The 26,992-nt window shown below is 40.0% G+C and overlaps 1 protein-coding gene across 1 annotated transcript in view; it reads left to right on the top strand.

Moving 5' to 3' along the window:
- Positions 1-6,000: 6,000 nt before the first annotated feature.
- LOC127233090 (late cornified envelope protein 1C-like) overlaps positions 6,001-26,992 on the top strand; it is a 98,793-nt gene continuing 77,801 nt past the window's right edge. The window contains exons 1-2 of the mRNA XM_051199497.1: positions 6,001-6,040; positions 6,945-7,172. Of these exons, the coding sequence (XP_051055454.1) occupies positions 6,968-7,172 (205 nt within the window). The 5' untranslated portion in view covers positions 6,001-6,040; positions 6,945-6,967. The remainder of the gene's footprint in view (positions 6,041-6,944; positions 7,173-26,992) is intronic.

The raw sequence follows: 26,992 nt of genomic DNA, 5'->3' as shown, positions 1-26,992 counted from the left end.
AGAAAGTGATTGATCTTGGAGATGCAGTGGTGAGCAATGTAGATGACATATGTAATACAAGCTTCGGAATGGGAGATATGGAGTGTCCTAGAAGCACATAGGAGGAGAATGAAGTGGACCAAGTGTTCAGGAGGCAACTGCAGGCCATAGATGGGGGTGAGTGTGGTGGATGAGGAAAGAGGAAACTGTTCCAGGAAGATGTAACAACAGTCACATTGTCAGCATGATTTAAAGACAGGCAGGACTGGGAGGGAGACCTGACTCCTCATTGGTGAAATATTTTTCTTGGCGCTTAATACTGTACGGAGATGCCTTGATAGTTTCAGAACTAAATTTTTAGTCTTTCTCCAATTACCTTTGTATCAGAAAGCTGAGGATACTCTTTAAGAGAAGTGACTAGATTCTAGGTGTCTTTAAGTTCTGAGAGAGGATGAGGTGTAAACTACTGACTCAATGTAGGTTAGAACTATGGAATTGGCATGACAAAAAAGGGGGGATTAAGTTCACTATGAAAATGCAATTTAAGGTCCAGACTAGCTGAAATTGCCTATGCTACATGGTTATGGACCCTTGTTCCTAACAGCTATGCTGTGCCTGATGGAGTTGCTCTTCTTGGCTCAGGCAATGCTTCCTGGACCCTGTGTTTGTTCAGGCCAATTGCAGTGAAGATAAGGGATGTTAACACCACTGTACACTAAACATCATATGAAGTTGGAATTCTTCATCATATTTTCAGTAACTTGAAACTGTGTTAGTATTTACTCCAGTGTACAGATGGAGAGGTTAACTGGTATGTCTGAACACACATCTAAGAGCTGATACTGCTAGAATCCAAATGTATGACTATTGTGCTTTCAAACTTTGTCTACTTCCCAGTGAAGGAAGGCTACTGTAATATTCGGAAAGGAATAATACATTTATAGTTTCTGTTATTCAAAGTGACTTCCATTCGGAAAATAAATCAACCATCAGGTAAAAATTTGGGAATTAAATTCAATGAAAATAAATTAACAAAGGAAAAATTCTAGTTAGAAATCAAGACGATAACAGAACAATTTAGAAATGGAATATGTCATTTATCCATGCATAAAAATACTGAATTTTATTTTGTGCCACTCATATTCTGATAATAAGATAGATAGCAATAGCCTGGGATAGACCAGTAAACAAAACACAGATTCTGACTATCAAGGAAATGAACGTATAGTACAGAAAAATTCATAATAAATAGACACATTGATAAATTAAGTAACAGATTAAATATACAAGCTGCTTTGGAACTAAAAGTAATATTGCAATGTTGCCTCAAGGATGATAAGTAAAAACTCAAGATACAAAAGCCTTCAAACTGTAGCTGATGGAAGCAGAAGCAGACATCCACAGCTAAGCACTAAGCCGAACTCCTGGAATCCAACTGTAGAGAGGGAGGAATGAGGAACAAGACCACGCTGAGAAAACCCACAGAAACAGTTGATCTGAGCAAGTGGGAACTCATGGACACCAGCTGGCGAATACACAGGACCATACCAGAACCCCAGAACGTGGGTGTCAGCTAGGATGACTGGGCAATCTATCGGGCCTCTGGCAGTAGAACCAGGATGAATCCTTAGTGCAGGAACGAACTTGAGTAGCACATTCCCCATGGAGCGATACTCAGTCTAGATACATGGGGGAGGGCCTAAGCCCTGCTCCAAATGACTTGATAGACTTTGATGACTCCTCCTGGTGAAAGGCCTCACTCTCCCTGGGGAGTGGATGGGAGATGGAATGGGGGATCAGTGGGGGGGGCATGGAAGGATTGGAGGGAGAGGGAACTGGGATTGATATGTAAAATAAATTATATAATAAAAAATGTTGAAGAAAAATGTAAAGACTAAACTAAATGTATGGGACAGAGTGGCTCATAGGAAGGCAGAACTGTCAACCAGAGGCAGTGGGAATGGTATCCTAAGGTACAGGTTTGAACTCAGTGCCACCACTAGAAAGTAGAGAGATCTTGGCTTAGGTATTTTCCTGATATTCATCTCCTAATCTATGAAATGTGGCTAACAAGCTGTACTTTCTGCTCTAGATCACAGTGAAGATTAAGTGAAATGTAATTTAAAATATTTCATATATTATCAAGCACTAAACATATATTTGCTTTTGGCAGTGAAATATCACTTTTATGGGGAGAGGAAAAGGAAAGAAACAATGCTTGGAGAAATGTATGTTGGAGAGGGGAGGCTGGTCACAGAGGGAAGCTGAACCCTGTCTCAAGCAGAGGCTGGGTGAGCTAGAGAGATGTGAATATGGGAATTCAGAGATTCTTCTACAACAAAGAATTTAAGGGTTGAAAGAATGTGGAACCAGAGAGGAACAGGGATGAGTTGGTGTGGAACACATCTTAGGAAAACTCCAAGCCTAGAAACAGTAAGACTCATGAAGCAAAAAGTTCATGTGCTTTGATGAGCTCATAATGTTAAAGGACAGTGGAAAACACACACACACACACACACACACACACACACACACACACACACAAAGAACCACTGCAAACACTGCATTCATTTGCACTCTGATCTTGCTTAGCAACTTTGCCGTTTGAATGATTCTATGGATTAGCCAAAGGAGACAAATATCAGAGAAGAGGTCTTGTGGTCAATTAGGAACACTATTTAGGCTTGCAACTGAGTTGGATCTTTAGTCACAAATAGGTATCCTGACTTTACATGGCCTGGAGGAAAAGGCAGGGCTGGGCAATGTTAATCGTCAGTCCTGTAAGATCTCACTAACATCCTTCAGAGAGGTTTGCTTTGTTTGTCAGTAACTGAAGAGCTGCTTCCAGTGTGTATCATATCATTCCTTTCACAGCAATGCACAGCTTCTCATGTCAGCTCCTAGGGTCCAAGCTCCGATTCCAAGAATGGCAGAGGTCACAAGAGCTTGGGAGGCTAAAGAAATTTCAAGGCTTGCCAGATGAGCAAACATGGCACACTTTATTTTCCGGCACCCAGGCCATTAGAAAAACACATGCCAGCCTACACAGGCCACACATAGGGAAACACAGACATACATAGGGACCACTGGCACACAACACTAAGGACAAATGCTCACAGTCAGACTGTTGAGTGTGAAGGCCACTACAGAATAGCTGTCAACAGACTATATCATTGTTTATTCTTGGGTTCCCTGGACATCCAATGCCAATAATTTTGTGCTGACTCATACCCATTTACTAAGACCAACATCAGTCATCATAGCTCATGCCAGATGCCTATATCAGCACTATATTGTCTAAATATGAACTGTCCCTTAGGGCCCTCTGATAATTCTACTATGGGCTGGATTTCTGGTGAATGGCACAGTGTTCCAGAGGATCTCTGATCCCAAAGATGACAACTATAATGACCAAACATGTCTCCAACTTATTAGATACTATCTTCTGGGGGCAGAGGAAAGTTAAAGAATCTGTTTCCCCTCTTCCACCATTGAACACCACTAAATGGAAGAAACTCAGGTCCTTCCCTCAGGACATTTCCAGTGCAAAAGAGTCAATTCTTAGCCTTGTTTCCTTCCCATCCAAACCTCCAGCTATTAAAAATAAAATGACTCTAAAATGTAAACAGCAATACATTAAATAATAAGTAATTCCAGCTTTACGAATCTGTATAAGGCATTTGGTTTTAACACAAAGAAGCTTCAGGTGTATCACAGAATGGTAAATTATTTTGTAGTAGAATATTATGTATGTCTACATTCATTAACCTTATTTAGCAATAAAGACATGATCCAGTTATAACTCTTGAACATACAGCCACAGTAATTGTGTATCATACTAAAGAGGTAACTTGTTCATCCATGTTCATTGTTCATCCATGTTTATTTCTGCTCTATTCACAATCTCCAAGAAATGGAAAAGCTCTAGATGACTGTCAGCTGATAGGTAGACAATGAAGATGTGATAAATTTAATTTACACAATTGAATATGGTTCAGCTATTAGGAAAAAAATAAAATAGTGAAATTCACAGATAAATAGATGGAGCTAGAAGACATTATACTGAATGAGATAAACCAGACCCAGGAAGGCAAATGCCACATGTCATTTTCATATGTGGATGCTAGCTTTGAATCTTTTTTCTCTAAAATTGTCTTTACATAATTCAAATATAATTACACAACTTCTTCCCTTTTCTTTCTTCCCACCAGCCACATACTATAAAACAATCCAGTTATTTTCTTCCATTTTGGTGTTTGTTTGCATATGGCTCAAAGCCTACCAATCAGGTACCTCACCCCTGGAAAAGCTAATTCTCCTTTTCTCAGTAGTTATTAGCTGCCTGTAGCTCTTAGTTTGGGTGAGGGAATCCTTGAGATTTTCCTCCTTCTGTGTTAGCAAACTTATTAATATTGATATTGTCCAGGTCTTGTTTATGTAGCCATTTTTAAAAGAGACAGTCACACAGCAAATTTCCTGATATTCTGGCTCTTAACAACCTTTCTACCCTACTGCCACAATGTCCATTAAGACATACATGCAGCAGCTCTATTACAGATATATACTGGGGCTGCGATTCCAGCACTCCATTGATCTTTGCATTGTGTCTAATTGTGGTTTTCAGCAATTAGACACAGTCTCCATTTGCTAAAGAAAGAAGCCGCTTTGATGAGGGGTGATTACTACAATAATCTGTGGGTGTGAGGATAAGATTTACGATTCAGTTAAGGAATTTTGCTGGCCTAACTGACTGACAGTAGTAGATTCAACTGAATTGTTTTATATAAACAGTTTTTATGAGCACCACATGTATATCACTCCTGTCCTTTCATCTCCATTCCAACTCTTCCTTCCTTCCACAAATTTGTGATCTCTTTTTTTTAAAGTTATCATTATTATATGTATACACACATATGCACACACACACACACACACACTTACTCAAGCATGCACATGCTACTGAATCCATTTTGCTTTCTTTATATGTTCATGTGTCTAGGACTGACCACTTGGGATTAGACCTATGAGGGAGGTCATCTCTGAAGGCAACTGATGTAACTTCGTTCAACAACCATTGACCACCTAAAGCTCTTTACCTCAGAGTGAGGCCAAGTAAAATTCCCCTTGTCCCCACTGGCATGTCAGCTGGTGTTGTCGTCATGGTGGTCTTCTTATTCAGGTAATCATATTATTGAGATTCCCTGAGTGCATTTTCCCTGTCATTTCTAGGGGACTCAATCTATTCATGAACTTACTGGGCTTCTGACTCTTAGAATCTCTCAGCCCCTTCTTCCATAATTTTCCCTGAGTCTTAGGTTTAGCATCTGGGTTGCAAAAGTATCAGTTGGAGATAGACATCCCATAGTTATTAATTTTCTGTGTTCCTACCAGTTGTGTATCTTTAGTAGTTTCCATCTGTTGTACAGAGAAGCTTCTCTGATGAGGAATGAGAGCTACACTTATCTGTGGGTACAATGAGAAGTATTTAGAAAACAATTAAAAATTATATTAAGTTAAGAACTTGGCAGTAGTAGGTTCCCCTCTTGGGTCTCCAATTTCTCTACTCACAGGTGGTTTAAGGTGCTGAGCAGGAATTCTCTCCTATTGAGTGTACCTGACCTCCAATGAGACAGTTATTAGTTACCCACAAGATAAAAGTGCCACTGTTTCAGCGCTGTATCTTCACACACACACAGAAAAATTACTTTTATGTAGAATGGACAGGAAGAAGGAATTGGGAGGACCAGAATCCTTAAGTATTAGCACATTACTCCTGGGATGGCTCATCCATAGCTTCTCTCCAAGCACTCTCATATCAAGCAAACACATTCCTAGATGGGAGCAGGTGGTGTGAGCCCATTAGAGAGGGGCAGATGAGGAACATCGAGTCATGACCTGTCACAGAGTCATGTGAGCATTAGAAGGCAATCTTCCATGCCCAAGCCCTGTCTCATGTCCAGGGAGAAGAACTCAAGAGCAGAATAAAAAGGCCGGTGGCCAGAATCCATCCATCCATCCACATCTCAAGGTGTCTACAGAGGCTGTGCTGCCTGTCACCCTGGTAAGTGTCCAGAGCACAGAAAAAGGTGCTTCTCCAGAAGAATGGTCAAGTCAGAGCAGGAAGGAGGCTGTGCAGGCTTCCAGAAGCAGTAAATTGTGATAAGAAAGAAGTGTCTGGGGGGTGGTATTCCAAAGTAAAGAACGGGGCATAATTTGAGAGGATTTAGAGATGTATGCTACATTTTCAAAGAAACTAAATTATTTTCTGTTGTTTGGTGAATCTCTTTGGTTTTGTGGAATGTGAGCCACTAAATTATCCAGGGGGCACTGGACTGACGTTTTGAAAGTCAGCCATGTTCATTTTTGGAAAAGATGTAGTGGAAAAAAGAACCTCCTGGTTAGCCAGCAGGAAGACTGCTGTGGGGAGCCTTGGGCAGGAGCCAGCAGGTCTGGAAACCCCAGAGGCTGTATGGGGACAGACCAGGGCCAGCAGATAAACTTCCCCTTGGTTTCATGTATAAATTGGTTACAAATTGACCCCAGGGACTTTTGCATTCCCATTTTGCTACATTTCTACAAAATCATGGTTTTTTTTTTTTTTCTGAAATTCCCCCAGAGGGAATGCCTTTGCTCTTTTTGGAAAGAGTTTTTCAACTTTAAACTGTCTTGAATATTTTCAGAATTCTGGGTGATGTGAGTTCTTTGGCTGGACACTCAGGAGATTAAATGATGAACTTTCTTGGGGTATTTAAAGGCTGCGTTGCTTAACCCTCTCTAATTGGAGTTTGATATGAGGTACTGAAACAAAGCACTTAGTAAATGATGAAAATGATGAAAATCTCACATAGGCTCTTCCTGTGTCTGATCGCAAGACTCATGTGGGAACTAGAAATGAAGCTGAAAAGACAAGAGTACATAAGATTGTCTTGGAACTTGGGTCTGACTTGGGTGTGATTCTCCCACAGCTCCTGAGCACTCATCAACCAAGATGTCCTGCCAGCAGAGCCAGCAGCAGTGCCAGCCCCCTCCCAAGTGCGCCCCCAAGTGCCCTCCCAAGTGCCAGACCCCTAAGTGCCCCCCTAAGTGTCCCCCTAAGTGCCCCCCTAAGTGTCCCCCTGTGTCTTCCTGCTGCAGCCTGGGGTCTGGTGGCTGTGGCTCCAGCTCTGGTGGCTGCTGTGGCTCCAGCTCTGGAGGTTGCTGCAGCTCTGGGGGTGGTGGCTGCTGCCTGAGCCACCATAGGCCCCGCAGATCTCTTCGTCGTCATCGTCACAGCTCTGGATGCTGTAGCAGTGGTGGCAGCAGTGGCTGCTGTGGCAGCAGCGGTGGCGGTAGTGGCTGCTGTGGCAGCAGTGGTGGTGGCAGTGGCTGCTGTGGAGGCAGCGGTGGCAGCAGCCAGCAGTCTGGGGACTGCTGCTGACCTGGGCCATGAAAACACTGGAAGAACTGTGCAGGAGAAAGCCATGTTGAGAAGACCTGACTTGACCCGCTGTTCTGCCCTTCTCCTCCTGCCCTCCACATTCAGGTCACTACAGTACTGAAGTCTAACTGTGGAGTTCCTATATTGCTACCTCCTTTCTGTGTTTCGGAGGAATAAAGCCTTCCCATATGATCCTCAACAGACTCTTGCTTGTTTTGCATCCCCAGGTCAGCAGTGTACTAACAGCATGTTGTGAGCCCAAATGACAAGGGCTGGGGTTCTCTCCTTACTTTGAAAAACCTATGTCAGGGAAACCTATGTTTCTTCCATGGAGGAGAAAGAACCATATAATACCACGGAGGTGAAAATTTACCTCTTTGCTGTTCTTTTCCAGTCCCCAAGGCATGTGACACTTTTGTGGGAACTGGCAGATTCTTAATGGTCCAGGACTCCTTTAGTATGGGGTCCTTGTAAACACCTCTTTCCCTTTTGGCTCTCAGACAGATCGTGGACCCAGTACATGCAATAGCGACTGGGTGTGATTTATTTTTCTTACTCTTTCATGAGAATACCTCCTTCTTCAACAGGGATTCCCAATTCCAATCTGTTTTGGAGGCCAGGATCCTAACGTTATCCAAACAATATAACAAGCTCCTGATACCTTCTGTGAACACGCCTCACTGTTTCAGACTCAGTTTACTGAGGATCCCTGGGGTTCACTGTTTCCAGAGAATGGTCCAGGGGAATGAGATGGGACACTCATCTGCTTATTCCCTGAAGACTACTCCTTGTCTTGTTCTCTGTCTTCTGATTGTGAATTATTACAAAGGCTGCCACTAACTGAGTAGTTCCAAACAAGCAGGCTCAGGCCCCTCATTGTACATCATTCATGTCTATGAAGCCAAGATCATGTTCAGTCTACTTTTCAAGATAAAAACAGAAGCTGTAGAGGCTTAAAGTTGTCATGACATCTGCCATGGCTGACCTATTCCATGGTGACATCTGCCATGGCTGACCTATGCTGTGGTGACATCTGCCATGGCTGAACTATGCTGTGGTGACATCTGCCATGGCTGACCTATGCTGTGGTGACATCTGCCATGGCTGAACTATGCTGTCATCCTGACATCTACCATGGCTGACCTATGCTGTCGTCCTGACATTGGCATGGCTGACCTATGCTGTGGTGACATCTACCATGGCTGACCTATGGTGTGGTGACATCTGCCATGGTTGACCTATGTTGCCTTGACATCTACCATGGCTTACCTATGCTGTGGTGACATCTGCCATGGCTGACCTATGCTGTCATCCTGACATCTACCATGGCTGACCTATGCTGTCATCCTGACATCTGCCATGGTTGACCTATGTTGTCATGACATCTACCATGGCTTACCTATGTTGTCATGACATCTACCATGGCTTACCTATGCTGTGGTGACATCTACCATGGCTTACCTATGCTGTCATCCTGACATCTACCATGGCTGACCTATGCTGTTGTCCTGAAATCTGCCAAGGATTACCTATGTTGTCATGACATCTGCCATGGTTGACCTATGTTGTCATGACATCTAACATGGCTTACCTATGTTGTCATGACATCTACCATGACTTACCTATGCTGTCATGACATCTGCCAAGGCTGACCTATGCCGGCCATTCCCTGTGGTAGCAGAGGAACCACATGTTCTATGGGTGGAAGTTTCAGAAGCTCAGTTAAGAATATTGATCAGTCCTTTAGATTCTTTTCCTACTCCTTGCATCCTGGAAGCCCAAGGACAGCATTTTACTTCTGGAGATCCAGCGAAAAAAAGGAGGGTTGTTTTAAAGTCCTTGTGACCCCCCCATCCAGTAAAGTACAAATCCTTCAAGTGAAAAACTTAGATCTTATTCCTGAAATATACATTAACAGAGGCAAAGTGAGTAAAGATATTACACAGAAAAAGACTCATTATGTGACATAATATCAAATATGTTAGATGGGGCATTGTGTGGGAGTAGAGTTGCTTAATAAATAAAATTTTAAAAACTCATACAATATATTCTGGGGACACTTTCTCCTCACCAACCTTCAGGGGGTGCCAGAAAAGATCCAAATAAAGACACAAAGAGCTAAATCAAAAGAGTAAGTTTAAAGGTAAAAAACACCTAAAAATAGTTTCTAGTAAAGAATGAAGTTTTAAAGTAATCAAAAAGCATGACTTAGGCTGGAAAACTATGTTCACTGCACAAAAGAAATAGAACAAATATTTATGAAAATTCTGATCAACCAATTTTTATCCAGATAAAATTTCCAATAACTCTCAATCATAAGAACAAAGCAAAAATAGAAGAATACCCACTTTAAAGTAATCAGTAAATAAATACTAAGTATATGACAGGAGTTTTAACAAGAGAAATTTATCAGTGAACAGATAGAAAACATCTTGAATTTTCTCAATGGTTTTCAATGAGTACCATTTCAGGCATTTCATACATAGTATATATTAGATATGCAAACATAACCCTCACTGAAAATGTTTAAATCAGACTTTTAAATTAAATTATTTAAAGATAGCTCATTAAAATCAATGTTTTAAATTAGAATACCTTGGTTTGAAATTTTTAGATTACACTAAAATAGTTTAATTTGCATGGGACATTTATACTTTAAATGTATATTTTTACATGAGTAATATTTTGCTCATTAACCAAATACAACAGAAAGAATTTCATACATTTAATGTCCATCTCCTTCAACTCATTATGATATAATTTCTTTACATTTCTTTTACATGGTAGGTATTTAAAAATATGTGCTATAGTTAACTTAAATATTGTACCCTTGATGAACCCTGATGCACATTTGTTTTCCTTTTAGGGAATCATTTATAAGGTATTATATTTTTCTGTATGTTGTAGTTCACCTTCCAGCCACACTTCTAGGCTTTCAGCTTTTCCCATCAAGGACTACTTGTGATCTTTCCAATTATCTTGTAATTTTCATCAGTAAAAGTTCTCTACATCCGGTTTACATATAGGACACCATCTCTAGGATATATAGTGAGGAATTGAATCTTGAGTTCTGGACATGCACCCCTTTAACTTTGCAATGTGGTGTATGCTATAGTATAATTTACACTCCATTAATGTAAAAGAGTTTCCTGTTGCTACACATTTTGAGAATACTTTGTAATATCAGATGCTTATGATATTAATCTGTTTATAACTTTCTCTTGTTACTGTATTATTTGTTCTCTTGAATAAAAGTGGTTTATAATATGCACTTTGAGGCTTCTAAAATGTATCTTTAATTCTTCACTTTTATTAACATAACTTTATTACTTATGCAAGCCAATGGAGTTCATCATGATATTTTCACACATGTATATAATAATGATAATCATATTCACCCCAAAGTAAGATTCTGTATTTTTGCTCTCACACCATTGCCCTCCCTCCAGTCATCAATTATTTTTCTCTTGTTTTACTTTTTTAAATGATGTCATAATATTGATAGTGTGCTCAGAAAACTTGCTAAGTTTACTACTTTTAGTTTACTACTGGGGTGTTTTTATGCCCTTAATATGTCTTAGGCATTCTTTTAGTGCCTTAGATGAAATCCCCAGATATTATACATTGCAAAAGAGTATTCACATTTTATGTTTTAATTCTTGTTCACACCAAGAAATATGTGTTGAATAAATTATCACATGTCATGCAGAATTATTGTGTACCTATTGTCAGAGCAGTGAAGCATAGATGTCCAATTACATAATTTTCTCTGTGATTTTGGAGGTGATTGTCAATTTAAATTATGCTCATTTATTAACAACTATGAGGAACAATGTGATAATTTGGTACATATATGTACTAAAATAAAAATAAAAAATAAAAAGATACAATTTTCTGAAAGTCCTGACATGACGTTATGAGACAAGGGACCGCCAAAAGAACTATTGGGTTTGTTTTTTGTTGGTGGTCCACTACTGGGCAAGAAGTCTACCCTTTAGAATAGTTTTTTCCCCAGTGGGACTCACTAGGAGAAAATTAAATATCCATTTGCAAGTGGTTATCAATTGGAGATAGTTTCCAAGTTAAGCAAAGGGGCACGTGTCTCCTCCCTCAAGCTCTAGAACTCCCTCTGGTTCAGACCTGTGCAGGTCCTATGTATGCTGCCTCAGTCTCTGTCAATACATATTTTCTTGGATCCTGTTGACTTAGAAGGCCTTGTTTCCTTGGTGTCCTCCATTCCCTCTGCCTTTCATATTTTTTTCAACTACCACCTCTTCTTCAGGATTTCCTGAGCTCTGAGGGGAGAGATTTGATTGAGACATCCTGTTGTGGGCTGAGTGTTTTATTATGTCTGTGAGCCACTGTGTTTGTTCTCATCTGCTGCAGAGAGAAGCCTCTCATGATGTCTTAGTGTTATGGGTGTAACAGAATGTTATTAGTAGCTATTTTATTGCTATTTTTTCCTTTTAGAACAATTGTATTTGGTTTTATCTTAGATCACTGGGATAATACTAGTCTTAGGTTCTTCGTCCCACAGGAAGTGTCAGGTATGGGGTCTATCTTGTAGAGTGGACCTTAAGTCAAATCCGATATTGGCTGTTTAAACCCGCAAGCTTTGAGCCTTCACTGCACTATCATATCTTGTGGACATGACACCATTGTGGCTTTGTTGGTGTTTATGTTTCTATTTTGATAGCGTGAAGAGTACCCTCTCATACCAGAGATTTTAGCACATAGGGGTAAGGATTCTGTGTAGGTGCCCAACTTAACTTCTCCTTATTCAATGAGTTGTGTAGGCGTTTTTGGCAACAGAGCCTTGCTGTGAGTTTGTGGAGAGAAACCTACAATCTTGGCTGGGTTGTTTGGGGAGTCCCATGAATCTCTTTAGCCAACAACTCATTTCGATGTAACCCATTTTCCATACTGGAAGCTTCATTTGGTGACAAGAGATAGCTGGTTGGAGTACTGTTTCCCCCATTTTGTGGTGATTTCATCTAGATTGCCTTCATATATGTTTGTATCTTAGTAATCTTCTGCTGTATTAGGTTTTTATACTACCCCCAAAATGGCCTTTGATTTTAGCCCTCTAACCATTCCCCCATATTCCCTTCCTTCTCTTCTTCCCTCAAATCTAATTAGGCAGTTTTATGTGTGTGCATTTCACACTCCCTTATCGCATTATCCCAGCCCCAACACCTAGAATCTGGCCCTTTTAGCTGGCCAGGTAAACAAATAGAAAAGTTTAAGATTTTCACTATCCCTCTTCTCCACTCCACCCCCAGCCCCAATCCAGTCTTATCCCCAGCTCTGTAGCAGACTATCTGATGTGGCCTCTCCTCACTCTCTGCAAACATTCAGAGAACTAAGAAGATCCTGGTGGAACCTCTGCTTTCCTTCTTCCTGTGGACTCCTTCAATATCTTCCTAGTAACCAATCCTCATTCCTAAGTGCCAATACCTACAAATAAATTTTACCCAGAAGCCCCAGTGGCTAAACACATAAGGATCCTGGAAAAATTCTCTCCCAGGCAATACACAGCCACCACATCCTCATAAAAACAGGAGAAAGTAACACAAAACAATGAGCAAAACATCCATCCAACAAAGACAAGACCAGGTATTAGTACATAGAATACAACTATTTCAAATCCAGATGCCTAGAGGGCAGCATAAAAACACAATTGTTAACAGCTGACAATATGTCTCAGCCACCCTACCACAGTAGTCTCTGAGAATTGCAACATAGCTGAAACATGAGAAAAAAGAGCTAAAATTGCACTTCTGAATATGGTAGATGTTCTTAAAGAGATAATGAATAAATCCCTTAAAAATACATAAAAACACAAACAAACAGTGGAAGGAAATGAATAAAACAGTTTATGGCCTGAAAGTAGAAATAGAATCAATAAAGGAAACCCAAATTCAGGGAAATCTGGAAATGGAAAATTTAGGAACTTGAACAGGAATCTTGGAAGCAAATCTTACCATTAAACAAGACAAGAAAAAGAGAATCTCAGGCATTGAAGACATAATAAAAGAAATGCATATCTCAGTCATAGAAAATGTTAAAACTAAAAATATCCTGACATAAAGCATCCAGGAAATCTGGGATACTATGTGAAGATCAAATGTAACAATAATAGGAATAGTATAAGTAAAAGAAACTCAGGTTAGAGACACAGAAAATGTTTTCAACAAAATTAAAAAAAATTTCCCTAGCATAAAGATGCTTATCAAGGTACGGGAAGCATATAGAACTTTAAATAGAATGCACCAGAAAAGAAACTTCCCTTGGCACATAATAATTAAAAACACATGAAGAATAAAGAAGAAAAATTAAAAGGCAAGTAATTAAAATCAAGTAACATATAAAGTCAGACCTTCTAACATAACACCTTACTACTCAGTGAAGACTCCAAAATCCAGAAGGGCCTGGAAAGAGACTCTACAAACTCTAAAAAATTACACTTGTCAAACCAGACTACTACTGTACAAAGAAAAACTTTCAATCCAAAAGATAGAGAAAATAAGACATGCCATGATAAAACTAAATTTAAACAATATGTCTACAAATCTAGCCCTACAAAAGGCACTAGAAGGAAAACCCCAACCCAAAAAGGTTAACCACTCAAGAAAACACAAGGAATAAGTAATCTGTAGCAGCAAATCAAAAGAGGGGAAACACACACACACACACACACACACACACACACACACACACACACACACACACACACACTACCATCATCACCACCACAGCAAAATAACAGTAATCAATAAAAACTACTCACGGATATCATGGAACATCATTGGTCTCAATTCCTCAATAAAAAGAAACATCTAATGACCCAGCCCTCAGGGTCAGTCGATGGGGACTCTGAGGGAGGTTATGAGAATGAGGGCACAAGAGACTTGAGAGATTGAGACAGGACAGTATTCTGATCAAGTCTCGTTTATTTAATATAACCACAGAGTTTAAGTAGTGGAGAAATGAGGGAATGGGGGAAAGGTAGGATGTGAGGGAGGCAGACTATCCTTCCAAGCAGGATGCAGGTGTTCTGCTATAAGATGAGTTGCTATATGATAAGCCTGCAGCTGGGACTCTTCCAGGGTCAGGCTGTGTCACATGTTTAACAGGAAAACAGTCATAGGGGAAAGGAAAATTACCAGTATGTTAGTATCTAACATAATAGTAGGTAAGATGGCTGTTAAGAGGCTAACATTGCTCTAAGGTTCCCCACAAACTAAGAGATTGGATATGCAAACAAGATCCATCCTTTTGCAGCATCCAAGAAGCACATTTAAACATCATGAATAGATAGTACCTCAGTATAAAAGGTTGGAAGAAGATATTCCAATCAAATGGACCTAAGACACAAGTTGGAGTAGCCATTTTAATCTGGCAAAATAGACTTCAAACCAAAATTAATCAGAAGAGATAGGAAGGACACTACATCCTCACCCAAGGAAAAGCCCACTGAAAGGACATTGCAATTTTTAACATCTATGGACCAAATACAAGGGCACCAAAGTTTATAAAAGAAATATTACTACAGCTACAATCACATATTGACTCTCACACCTTGATAGTGAGAGACTTAAATACCCTATTCTCACAAATAGTCAGTTCATCCAAACAAAAATTAATAAGAAAACTTCTGGAGCTAACTCACTAGTTATAAACCAAATGGACCTAACCAATGTCTACAGAACATTTCACTCAAACATAAAAGAATATACCTTTTTTCTCAGCACCTCATAGGACTTTCTTCAAAATTGACCACATACTTGGACACAAAACAAGTCTCACCAAATATAAAATTTTTGAAACAATACCATGCATCCAGTCTGATTGCCACAAATTAAGGCTGGATATCAACAACAACAGAAAGCTTACACATTCATGGAAATTGAACAACTCACTACTTAATGAAAAAGTCAGTCAAAACCAATTAAGAGATTAAGGACTTTCTAGAACTAAACGAAAATGGATACACAATATGCCTAAACATTTGAGACATGAGACATAATGAAGTGGTCATAGCACTAAGTGCTTACATTTGAAAAATGGAGAGATCTCATACTAGTAACTTAACAGAACACTTGAAAGTTCTAGAACAAAACGAAATAATGTTCAGAAGAGTAGATAACAAGGAGTAATCAAACTCAGAGTTAAAATAAAACAAAGTAGAAGGAAAAGGCCCAATACAAAGAATCAATAAAATAAGTAGTTGCTATTTTGAAAAGAAAAACAATTAGCTTATCTAAATTAACTAAACGTTTACCTAAATTAACTAAAATGCAGAGAGAGAAAGGTACAAATGAATAAAATTAGAGATAAAAGGGGGACATGACAACAGAAGCTGAGGAAATCCAGAGAATCATAAGGGTATACTTTTACAAGTGTGTCCTCCACCAAACTGGAAAATCATTTAAAAGCTGGATAATTTTCTCTATGTATGCCATTTACCAAAAATAGTTCAAAATCAGGTAAATAATTTATACAGACCTATAACCCCCAGTGCAGAATTATATCATACTTTCAAAGAAGAGTTAATTCTAATATGCCCCAGATTATTCCAGAAATAGAAAGAGGTAGCATTGCCCAAGATCTTTTATGAAACTACAGTTACCCTGATATATAAACCACATAAAGACCTAATAATGAAAGAGAATTTCATACCAATTTCCCTTATAAATATATATGTGGAAATTCAAACAAAATACTTGTAAATTTAATCTAAGAACACATCAAAAAGATCATCAACCATGACCAATCAGGCTTCATCACAGAGATGCATATGTGATTCAATATACATAAATTGATAAAAAAATTCACCATGTAAACAAACTAAAAGACATTTTGTTAGATGTTGAAAAGGCCTTTGACAAAATCCAACACCCTTTCTTGATAAAAGTCCTAGAGGGAATAGCAATACAACAGACATACCTCAACATAATAAAGACAGTAAGACCATAGCCAATATCAAGTTAAATGGAGAGAAACTCAAAGCAATTCCACTGAAATCAGGAGAAGGCCAGTTTTCCCATTCATTCTACACCTGTTCAATATAGTACTTAAGTCTTAGAAGCTAGAGCAATAAGACAGCTGAAAGGCATCAAGGATACAAATTGGAAAGAAGAAGTCCAAGTATATTTATTCATACATGATATTATAGTATATAAAAGTGACCTGAAAAATTCTATCAGGAAACTCCTACAGCTGATACACACTTTCAGCAAAGTAGTTGTATGTAAAATTAACTGACAAAAATTGTTATCTCTCCTATAGAAAAAAATGACAATTCATCCAAGAAAGAAATCAAGGAAAAAACACTTTTCACCATAGCTTAAAATAATATAAAATACCTTGGAGTATCTCTTACCAAGCAAGTGAAAAGACTTAAATGATAACAAATTTAAGACATTGAAGAAATTGAAGAAGATATCAAAAGTTGGAAATGTCTCCCCTGCTCATGGATATGTAGGATTAATATAGTAAAAATGGCCATGCTACAAAAGGTAGGATAAATGTGGGATGAATCTACAGAATCAAAATTTTGACACGGTTCTTGATAGAAATTGAAAGCCCTATTTTAAGCCTCATTTGGAAAAACACATTTAAAAAAAAAACAGGATAGCTAAAATAATCCTTAATAAAAGGACTACTGAAAGGTTCACCATCCATGATATTAAACTGTACTACAGATGCATAGTAACAAAAACAGCATGGCATTTGCACAAAAACAGACATATTGATGAATGGAATAGAAGTGAAGACCCATGCATAAATTCACACACCTATGGACACCTGCTTTTTTTGATAAATAAGAAGAATACACTGGGAAAAAAGTATCTTCAACCTGCATCTTGCAACCTGTGGCACATTGGAGAGCTGCACTAGCCCCTCACCAACTACAGCATTAGAGAGAGTAGGCTCTGTGCCTCACCTAGGGCAGCACATTAGAGGTGACCCTTTTGATAGGGATGTGGGCAAGCTGGCCCCAAGAATGTAAACACAGGAGATCTGGTCCTGTCCATCATCTGCCATACGGTGGTGTGAACAAAGGGGAAATGCATCTCACCAACTGCAGAACTCCTGAAAGCAGGTCCTGCACCTCTCCTGGGCAATCCAGTAGCTGACCCTGCTGGTGATGATATAGGTGTATCAACCCCAAGGGCATAAGTGTGGCAGGGCTAGCTCTTTCTCATCTGTCATGCAGTATGGGTGGGTAAGAGATGCTCCCTTGTCCCTCACCTCATCCTGCATTCAGTACTCAGGAAGTAAACCCTGCACCTCACCTGGACGCTATAGTGGTGTTGACCCTGCTGATCAGGGCACAGGTGTGTCTTCCCTGAGTTCATGAGAGTGGGAAAGCTGGTCCTACTCATCTTATTTGCCATGTGGTGGTGAGTGAGAGGAAAAACTGCTCTCTTCCTTGCCTTTTGCCATCTGCAGTGTACTAGAGCTGACCCTACCCCTCATCAGATGCAGAACTAGGGAGAGCAGACCCTGCACCTCACCTGGGAAACAGAGTAGTAGAGTAGCTGACCTTGTTGATGGAGGTGTAGGTGAGCTGGCCCTGAGAATGTGAAAGATCAAGTTCTACCCCACATCTACCATATGGTAGTGCAGGCAAGGGAAAGAAGTCCCTCGCACCCATGTATACACCTTGAGGCCCATGGTAGGTGGAAGAGCCATGCCTGAGGCCACTAGAGTGAAAAGATGGCCCTGCCTCTACCAGCTGCAGCACTAGGTAGAATGGCCCCTATGCCTCAACTAGGTAACACAGTAGAGCTGGCCCTGGTGGTGTAGTTGTGGACAAGCTGACCCCAAGGACATGAGAGCAAGAGAATCAGCCCTGCCCCTTGCTGCTTACTACATAGAGTGAGCTACACAGGACAGTACTGGAGAGCTCACCGTGATGCTGAGGATGAAGAAGAGCTGGCAGGCTGATCAACCCAGCAAACACCTAGACCCAGAACCAGAGCTCTGAGTTGGCACATCCCACCATCCATACCACCTATGATTTATTGGAGCAAGTGAAAGGGCTGGTACTACAGACCCAAAGTTACAGAATTTCCATGACACAGGACAACAACAGGATATCCAAGAAGAGCCCTAGCAATGGTCTAGTATTGATGATGTAGCAAAACCCAGAAACCTCAAACCAGACTAATGACTCAATGCAATGAACACTCGCAAGTAACAATATATGGAATAAAGGACTGTGTGAATCACTGTATCATACTATAGCTTACACAATGAGATTTTTCTTTTTTGTTTTAAATTTTATCTTGTTTTATCCTGGGGTATAGAGGGTGGATGGGAAGGAATGAGGAGATGAGTGGGATCCAGAAGCATGATGTGAAATTCACAAAGAATCAATAAAAAGTTAAATTTGAAAAAACAAAGTATCTTAAACAAATGGTGTTATTCAATTTGGATGTCTGCATTAGAACAGTAGTTATGAAACTGTGGGTTGGTAAACCTCTGTCTCCAAAGATATTTACATTATAACTTATAACAGTAGCAAAATTACAGTTATGAAGTAGCAATAAAAATAATTTTATGGCATGAGGAACTATATTAAAGGATCAAAGCATTAGGGTTGAGAACCACTAATGTAGAAAAATTCAAATAGATTCCAAATAGATCCATACTTGTCATCCTGCACAAAACTCAACTCCAAATGACTCAAAGACCTCAACATAAAACTAAATACATCACACCTGATAGAGAAAAAGTGGGGAATAAGCTTGAACACATTGGCACAGGAGAGCTCACCCTAGTCTTGAGGATAAGGGAGAGCTGGCAGGGTGATCACCCCAGCTACCATCCAGGCCTCATGAAGCTGCAGGGGCAAATGACACCATCACTTCAATGAAGTGGCAGTCTACAGAATGAGAAAAGACTTTTTTTACCAACTACACACTTAATAGAAAGCTAATATGCAAAATATATGAAGAACTAAAAAAAAGCTGAGTTTACTTGTAAGAGTATCATTTCATGAGTAGTAATTTTTAGTTTAACAAAATGAAGCAATACAAATTTATGTCAGCACTATATTTAAAAGAAGAACATTTTTCATTTTAACTGCTTCTTGCCAGAACACCCAGTGTTAACTTATATTCTATGTGATGGAAGAAATTTGCCTTTGTTTTATTTTTAAGAAATCCTTGATAGCTGAAAACCCTAAATATGCCAACTACTAGTTAGTCAAGATGTTAGTACTGCCATGAAGCCTAAGTCCACAGAGCCCTAGTTGTCTTTCAGCAAGCATGCTACTCACAAATCACATACCTACAACCATGCATGTCAGTTGAGGACCTGGGTGTTGTCATGGATGGAGGCAAAAGTGTGGACTAGATGCTTCTCATCTCAGTCACCTTAGAAGTTAGCAGCTGAGCTGAGCAGAGCTGTCATTGTGGAACCAGGAATTAATTCCTGACCTCTCCCTGTTACTAACCACTTTGGAACACCCAGACTGGATAGCAAATGACAGTCCAGGTTGATTCTGGCAGGTCTCTCAAGGTCATTTGGAAACACATGCCTCAGACTGTCTCAGGGTTCTGGTTCCTTTGAGATGACCTGAGTCATAGGGAATAGCTATCTATAAGTTGAGACATCAATAATGATATTAGTGAGAAGCTTAGACACCGTAAAATATGTAATGTATGTATAGTTCTGTGTTTAGCTACTTAAGATAAGAAAAACACAGACCTTAACAAATGTTATAAAGGAATGGCTGATAACTGTACTAAATATGATTAATTAAAAGAGCAAAAGTGGAACCCAGATGCATTATCCTGGCAGGCAAAGGGTGTGGCATGTGTTTTAGGGAAAATAATAAACAAAGTATGAAAAATAACATTTCTGACCTAAGACCAGTTTTGAAAACAGGTGGAAATGTTCAGGGCAGAAGTAGCACTAAAGGCTATATGTTGTAAGGGCTTTACTCCTGTTGTGTGCGATGCTGTCCTCAACAAGTCTTTGCTAAGGACTAAGTGTTAGTTATTATTGGTATTGTTTAGGCCTTTTATTGGGTCCTTTTATTGGGTCTGATACTGCAACAGAATCATTGATAGACAAAGAAGATTTGGGTGCCATATTTTGACATAGGATTTTGGATATGTGTAAAGAGTAGATGGATTTAGGAAAAATGAAGGTGGTAGGTGGAGAGATGATAGAAGATAGAAAGGTGTGCATCTCTCTACAAGACTCTCCACATATGTTTATAAATAGCCATGTATCTCTACCACACTTCATTTGGGCTCATCCTTTTCAAATGGTCCAGCTTTGTTTTTTCCCAAAGATTTTGTTAAATCTAGCATTCATGGAGAAGAGGCTTTGACAATCACCAAGTTCAAACAGAATTTCCTTTGTCTACACCTCACTGATAACTTTTACTTTTCAAGTAATGTTAAAGTATGATTCTCTACATCCATTCCATTGTATAAAGAATCCAAACTATTTCCATTAACAATTTTAAAAAGTATAAGTTCAAAAAAGTAGCTTCATGTACAGCCAGTGTGCATGAAAAAAACCAGTGAGACTGAGAAAGAACACAGAGATAACAACACAGACACAATGTTTTTTTCTGAATAGCCAAGGACTGATTCTTTTGTACTATTTCTTTCTTTTTGAGGTTATAATACAATTGCATCATTTCTCCTTTCCTTTTTCCTTCCTCCAAACTTTCTTATGTATCCCTGTATAACTCATTAGAATCTATAGCTTCTTTTTTTCAAGTAATTGTTGTTACATTTATGTATACATATACCCATACACATATACATTATACATACATATAATACATATACACACATATGTGTGTGTGCCCTTAAATACAACCTGCCCAGTGTAGTTTGAATAGTGTTAATTATTTATATCAGCTTAAGAACTGATCATTTAGTATTAACTAACCAATTAGTGTGCTCGTCCCTGGGAAAGACTATTTCTACCATTCATAGCATTCCTTAGTTTTGTGTAGTTCTTTGTACAGCATCGAGGCCTCATGGGCTTTCCCAACCCATGTCAGCATGTCTACAGTTGTTCTTGTTTCATCATGCTTAAACAGTCATGTTGATGACACTTTTTGAGTGTAGCTTTTGGCAGCCCTAGGAGACATAACTGCACAACAAACTCCCTGTTCCTCTGGACCCTAAATCTTCCTGTACCCTCTTCCACAATGATTTCTGAACCTTAAGGAGTAGAGGTAGTATTGTGGATATATCAGTTGGGTCTGGGTTCCATAACTCTGCATTTTGATTAGTTGTGGTTTTCTGGAATAGTTTCCAACTATTACAGAGAGAAGTTCCTCTGATGAGGGGTGAGCACTATACTTATCTGTTGGTATAAAAAGTAAATGTTTAGGATACAGTTAGGGATTGTTCTGACTTGATAATGTGTTAAATATAGAATCTCCTCCTCCAAGACCATGACCTCAGTATCCAGGTAGTGCACTAGCTATCCAGTACTAGGTATGATTTCCCCCTTGTCTATTAGGTCTTAAGTCAAGTTAAAGAACTTTTGGGTACTACCAAGATTTGTGTGACAGTACTACAATCTTATGATTATCATGCCATGCTGGTTGATGTTGTGTTTCATAGGCATCATAGCTGGGTAGGACTGTTAGTGACTTCCCTCCTGTGGAAGTTTGCCTAGTAACTTTGCCTGAAATTCTAGCTCATGGTCCTCAGGACCAGGTCTTCAGTGCACAGTATCTTCAGCAAAAGGTTCTTAACCTCTGCTTCTAGAAGACAACCAGAGGTAACATCCATAACCTGTAATTTTGGGGAGTCTCTTGAACAACTCTCATCAACAGCTCAAAGGAAGGCTTCTCCTCCACATCCTGCTTTACAGATACTTGCTCAGTCATGTTCATTTCTGCTGTATTCAAAAGAGGTAGGAAATATAAACAACTAAAATACCCCTCAAAGGACAAATGGATAGTTAAAAATGTGCTACATATACACATTATAGAATTATATGAAATTATATGAAATTAATTTTGCAGGTAAATAAATGAAAATAGGTAACCCAGTTCCAAAGAAGCAAACATCACATGTTCTCTCTCCTCACAGGCTCCTAGGTTTCCTAGTGACATTTTCACACAGACAATATGTACTAAACATTTTCACCCTCCTTCAATTATTATTTGTAATTATTTTATTTACATTTTAATTATATATTTATGTGTATGTCTCTGTGTTGGTATATATATATGAATGCTTGCAACTTTGGAGTTAAGAAGAAGGTGTTAGGAGCTTGGAAGCTAGAATTACAGATAAGTGAGAGACCTTTTTAATAGCAGGGACTAGTAACTAAGCTCAGACCTTCTACACGTACAGTATTCATTTTTCACTGAAGAGCCATCTCTCAATTGCTGTGTTTTAAGAGAAGTGTCCTGACTCTATATTTAGCAGTTTGCACACACCTCTTTTGTATACTATATAACATGGTGCTCTTTATCTTTGAGTCACTTTTTAACTGTTTTAAAATGTTATCAATTGTCATGATATACACATAATTACCCTCATTAACATTCCAGGGTAATAGTTGAAGTGGGAAATGAAGCAGGATAAATGTCTTTTAGAACAATACCTCAACATATCTTGCCAGATGTATTACAGAGGGTTTTATTGATGTATGGGTCTAAGCTGCACCCACATAGGCACAGTTGTTGGGAAAGGGCATGGATGGAACTGATATGCAAGAAACTTGAAGGTTATGTGAGCTCTACCTGGGCTACAAGCTGAAAATATCACATTAAGAACCAGCAGAAATAGAGGAAGAGGGGGAAATGACTGCTTCCTAAGTAAGGTACTTTGTGAGTATGCCAGGTTTAAGGATTCAGGAATCCACTTCCTCCCTTCATACCTAAGCCATGCCCTAAGATTGATGCAACATACCTGGAACTCATAGAGAAGGCTGATGAGGAACATCTGATCACCACTGGTCACATGACCATATAGATGTCAGGAGGCAGGACTTCCCATGTGCAGCCACAGTCTGACAGGCTGAGACAGAGCCCAGGATCAAAATAAAAGGGCTTAGGGGCACAGCACTTGCATCCACTCACCTCCTGAGATACCCACAGATCAGGAGCTGCCTATCATCTTGGTAAGTGTCTATGGGAGGCAAGAGCAGAGATCTTCCCAGAGGGGTTGACAAACTAGAGCTGGAGAGGAGCCTAGTTAGGATCTCTCAGCTTAGAGGCTAAATTGTTATGTTATTAAATGTGAAGAAGAGTGTGGATTGACAGACACACACCACAGCCTTGGTTCTGAGAGACACTACAATGCTTGGGACATCCTGGCTCTAGAGAGAACACAGTACCATTGTTGTATAAAAACCTTGTGCATCCTCCTCAGGGGGAGGAAGACTGAGGAGGATGCTATCCCTCTCTTCATTAGAAGAGTTGGAAACAGGAAAGAGCAGCGGAGTTGCACTTTATGTGGAACAAAATGAGAGCCCTGGTTCTGGGGTCTATCTACACACTTCTCTGATAGTCTGACAGACAAGACACCGGCAGTTTGGCACTGACCTTGCCATCCTTAACCTGAGCAGGTGGTAATTTGGATACCTCTGAATGCTGACCTCACAGTAGGGACTAATGCTCACAAGGTTACCTTGAGAAGATTTACATACTTTTCTTTCCAGACTTAGCTTACTCCATCAAGTAATGATTGCTCTCTCCTTTTGCACCTCTCTGAAATAATCCATATATACGATCACATTTATAAGGACAAAAAGCAGCAGAAATTTTAAACTGTTACTCGGTATTCATCAGGTACTATTGGATACCTATTGACAATTACTATCTCATTTTAATAAGTTTCTAAGTTCACGAATTCATGCTGAATACACTGTGACAGCATGAGAATGGTAAAAATGAATAGATGGCATTTTGATGCTTATCAGTGACATTTTGGGGGTGGGAAAGAGTCGAATGGGTAAGGTGGCTACAGTGTCTAGTGTATGATATGTGTGTGATTCTCTTGCAGCTACTGAACATCCACAGGCCAAGATGTCCTGCCAGCAGAGCCAGCAGCAGTGCCAGCCCCCTCCCAAGTGCGCCCCCAAGTGCCCTCCCAAGTGCCAGACCCCAAAGTGCCCCCCTAAGTGTCCCCCTAAGTGCCCCCCTAAGTGTCCCCCTGTGTCTTCCTGCTGCAGCCTGGGGTCTGGTGGCTGTGGCTCCAGCTCAGGTGGCTGCTGTGGCTCCAGCTCTGGAGGCTGCTGCAGCTCTGGGGGTGGTGGCTGCTGCCTGAGCCACCACAGGCCCCGCAGATCTCTTCGTCGCCATCGTCACAGCTCTGGATGCTGTAGCAGTGGTGGCAGCAGTGGCTGCTGTGGCAGCAGTGGTGGCAGCAGTGGCTGCTGTGGCAGCAGCGGGGGCAGCAGTGGATGCTGTGGCAGCAGCGGGGGCAGCAGTGGCTGCTGTGGCAGCAGCGGGGGCAGCAGCTGTGGCGGTAGCCAACAGTCTGGTGGCTGTTGCTAACCTGGATTAGGAAGACTTCAGACAACTGTTGCAGGAAGAAGCCATGCTCAGCAGACTGTTCCGTGAAGCTGCCTTCTGTCCTATGACTCCCCTCCTTGCCCTGCCCACTCAGGTGCTGATAGCTCCTGTGAAAGGTTCTGCATTCCACTCCAGATGACAGCACCCCTTTATCTCTTTGTTGCAAATAAAAAAGCTTTGCCAACCAGTCCTGACAAGACTCTTGCTCATTTTCTCAGCTTCATCCTTGCCCCATCCCTCAGTCATCTTTTCCTGTGGATAGACAGTGACACACTCATCTGTTGTCCCCTTTTACACATGTATATTCTTCCTGTGACTTTGTAGCAACACTTCTACTGTATGTGTAAGAACTATGACGGTATTTTTACTACTAACCTGATGTGAGGGCTCAGAAATGGCAGTCACTCCTCACAATTATAAAACTGGGGTACAAACCCAGTGTCAATGATTTGAAGGTGAATGTTCACTCTTAGACACTCATTAGAAGGACACAGATCAATACTCAGATTAAATGAGGACAATCAGCACATCAGCCAGTCATTTCTCTTCACAATTATGTTTTTGTTGCTCTTTTGTAGACGAAGTTGGACCGAAACCTGCACAATTTACATAGTTTCCATCCTTTTCTTTTTTTATTTAAATTAGAAACAACCTTATTTTATATATGAAGCCCAGTTCCCTCCCATTCTCCTATGACGCCCCCCCCACTGACCATCATCTCATCCCTCTTCTGCTCCATAGAAAATATGAGGATGTCTACGGGGGATCATCAAAGTCTGTCACATCATTTGGGATAGGGCCTGGGCCCTCCCCCATGTGTCTAGGCTGAGAGAGTATCCCTTTATGGGAAATGGGCTCCCAACATTCATTCATACACTAAGTATAAATACTATATTCCATTACCAGGGGCCCCATAGACTGCCCAGGCCTCCAAACTGACACCCACATGCAGGGGGCTTTGTTCCATGCTGGTGCTCCAAGCTGTCAATCTGGGATCCATGAGCTCCCCTTTATGCAGGTCAGATGTTTCTGTGGGTTTCTACAGCATGATCTTGACTCTTTGCTCATCATTCCTCCCACTCTACAACTGGATTCAAGGAATTCACCTCAGTTGTTAGCTGCGGGTCTCTGCTTCTGTTTCTATCAGCTACTGATGAAGGCTCTATGATGGCATATAAGGTAGTCAACAATCTCATTATAGGGGAAGGGTATTTAAGATAGCCTCTCCAATTGCTTAGATTCTTAGTTGGGGTCATCCTAGTATATCTCTAGAAATTTCCCTAGTGCCAGATTCTTTCTTTAAAACTATAATGGTTCTCTCTACTGAGGTTATCTCTTTTCTTGCTCTTCTCTCTTCTTCTCGTGACTCAATTTTTCTGGTCCCTCATGTCTTTATCACTTCCTTTTTCTTTTGCTGCTATAGGTGATTTGTTACTATGTGGGAACTTCTGTACAGCTAACCAATAGCAATGTCTCATTTCTTCCCTTCTGGTCTGGACATTGATGAGATCAGTATGCAGGAGTAGATTATTTGGCTTTGTGTGTGTGTGTGTGTGTGTGTGTGTGTGTGTGTGTGTGTGTGTGTGAGTGATCCATACTTATGTGTTTAGTTTTTTAAATAAAGTCACTGGAGTAGAACTAAACAATGGTTTTATTGAACTGTGTTTTTCCTTAGGCCTCTAACTCTGTCCTTTGTTGCTAGTAGGCTTTTCCCCCCACTTTCACTTCAACGTAGAAGTAGACACCAGATGCACTAATTCAGTCTACCACCTTCCTATTTAAAGATTTTATATCCAAGTAGTATGTAAATGAGTTTGAAAAAGTACCTATAACACTTAAATTCCAGTTCTATAAATAATTTAAAATGAATAAAATTCATTAGTTTAAATGTAAAATCAATTATATTTATGATGTATTTAGAGTATACCACAATGAAGTATGTACACAAAACATCGTTGAGGACTATTTGCTTGCTATTTTACTAATTCATAAACAGCCTAGCCTCACTATAATATATAAATGAAAATGTGTTGAGCTATTTTTCAACAAAATTTTTTTATGGTAGAAATTGCCAC

The sequence above is a fragment of the Phodopus roborovskii genome, unplaced genomic scaffold, assembly GCF_943737965.1.
Source record: "Phodopus roborovskii unplaced genomic scaffold, PHOROB, whole genome shotgun sequence".
Classification (NCBI taxonomy): Eukaryota; Metazoa; Chordata; class Mammalia; order Rodentia; family Cricetidae; genus Phodopus; species Phodopus roborovskii.
The sequence above is the reverse complement of the archived record's forward strand: the minus strand, read 5'-3'. Positions and strand labels throughout refer to the sequence as shown.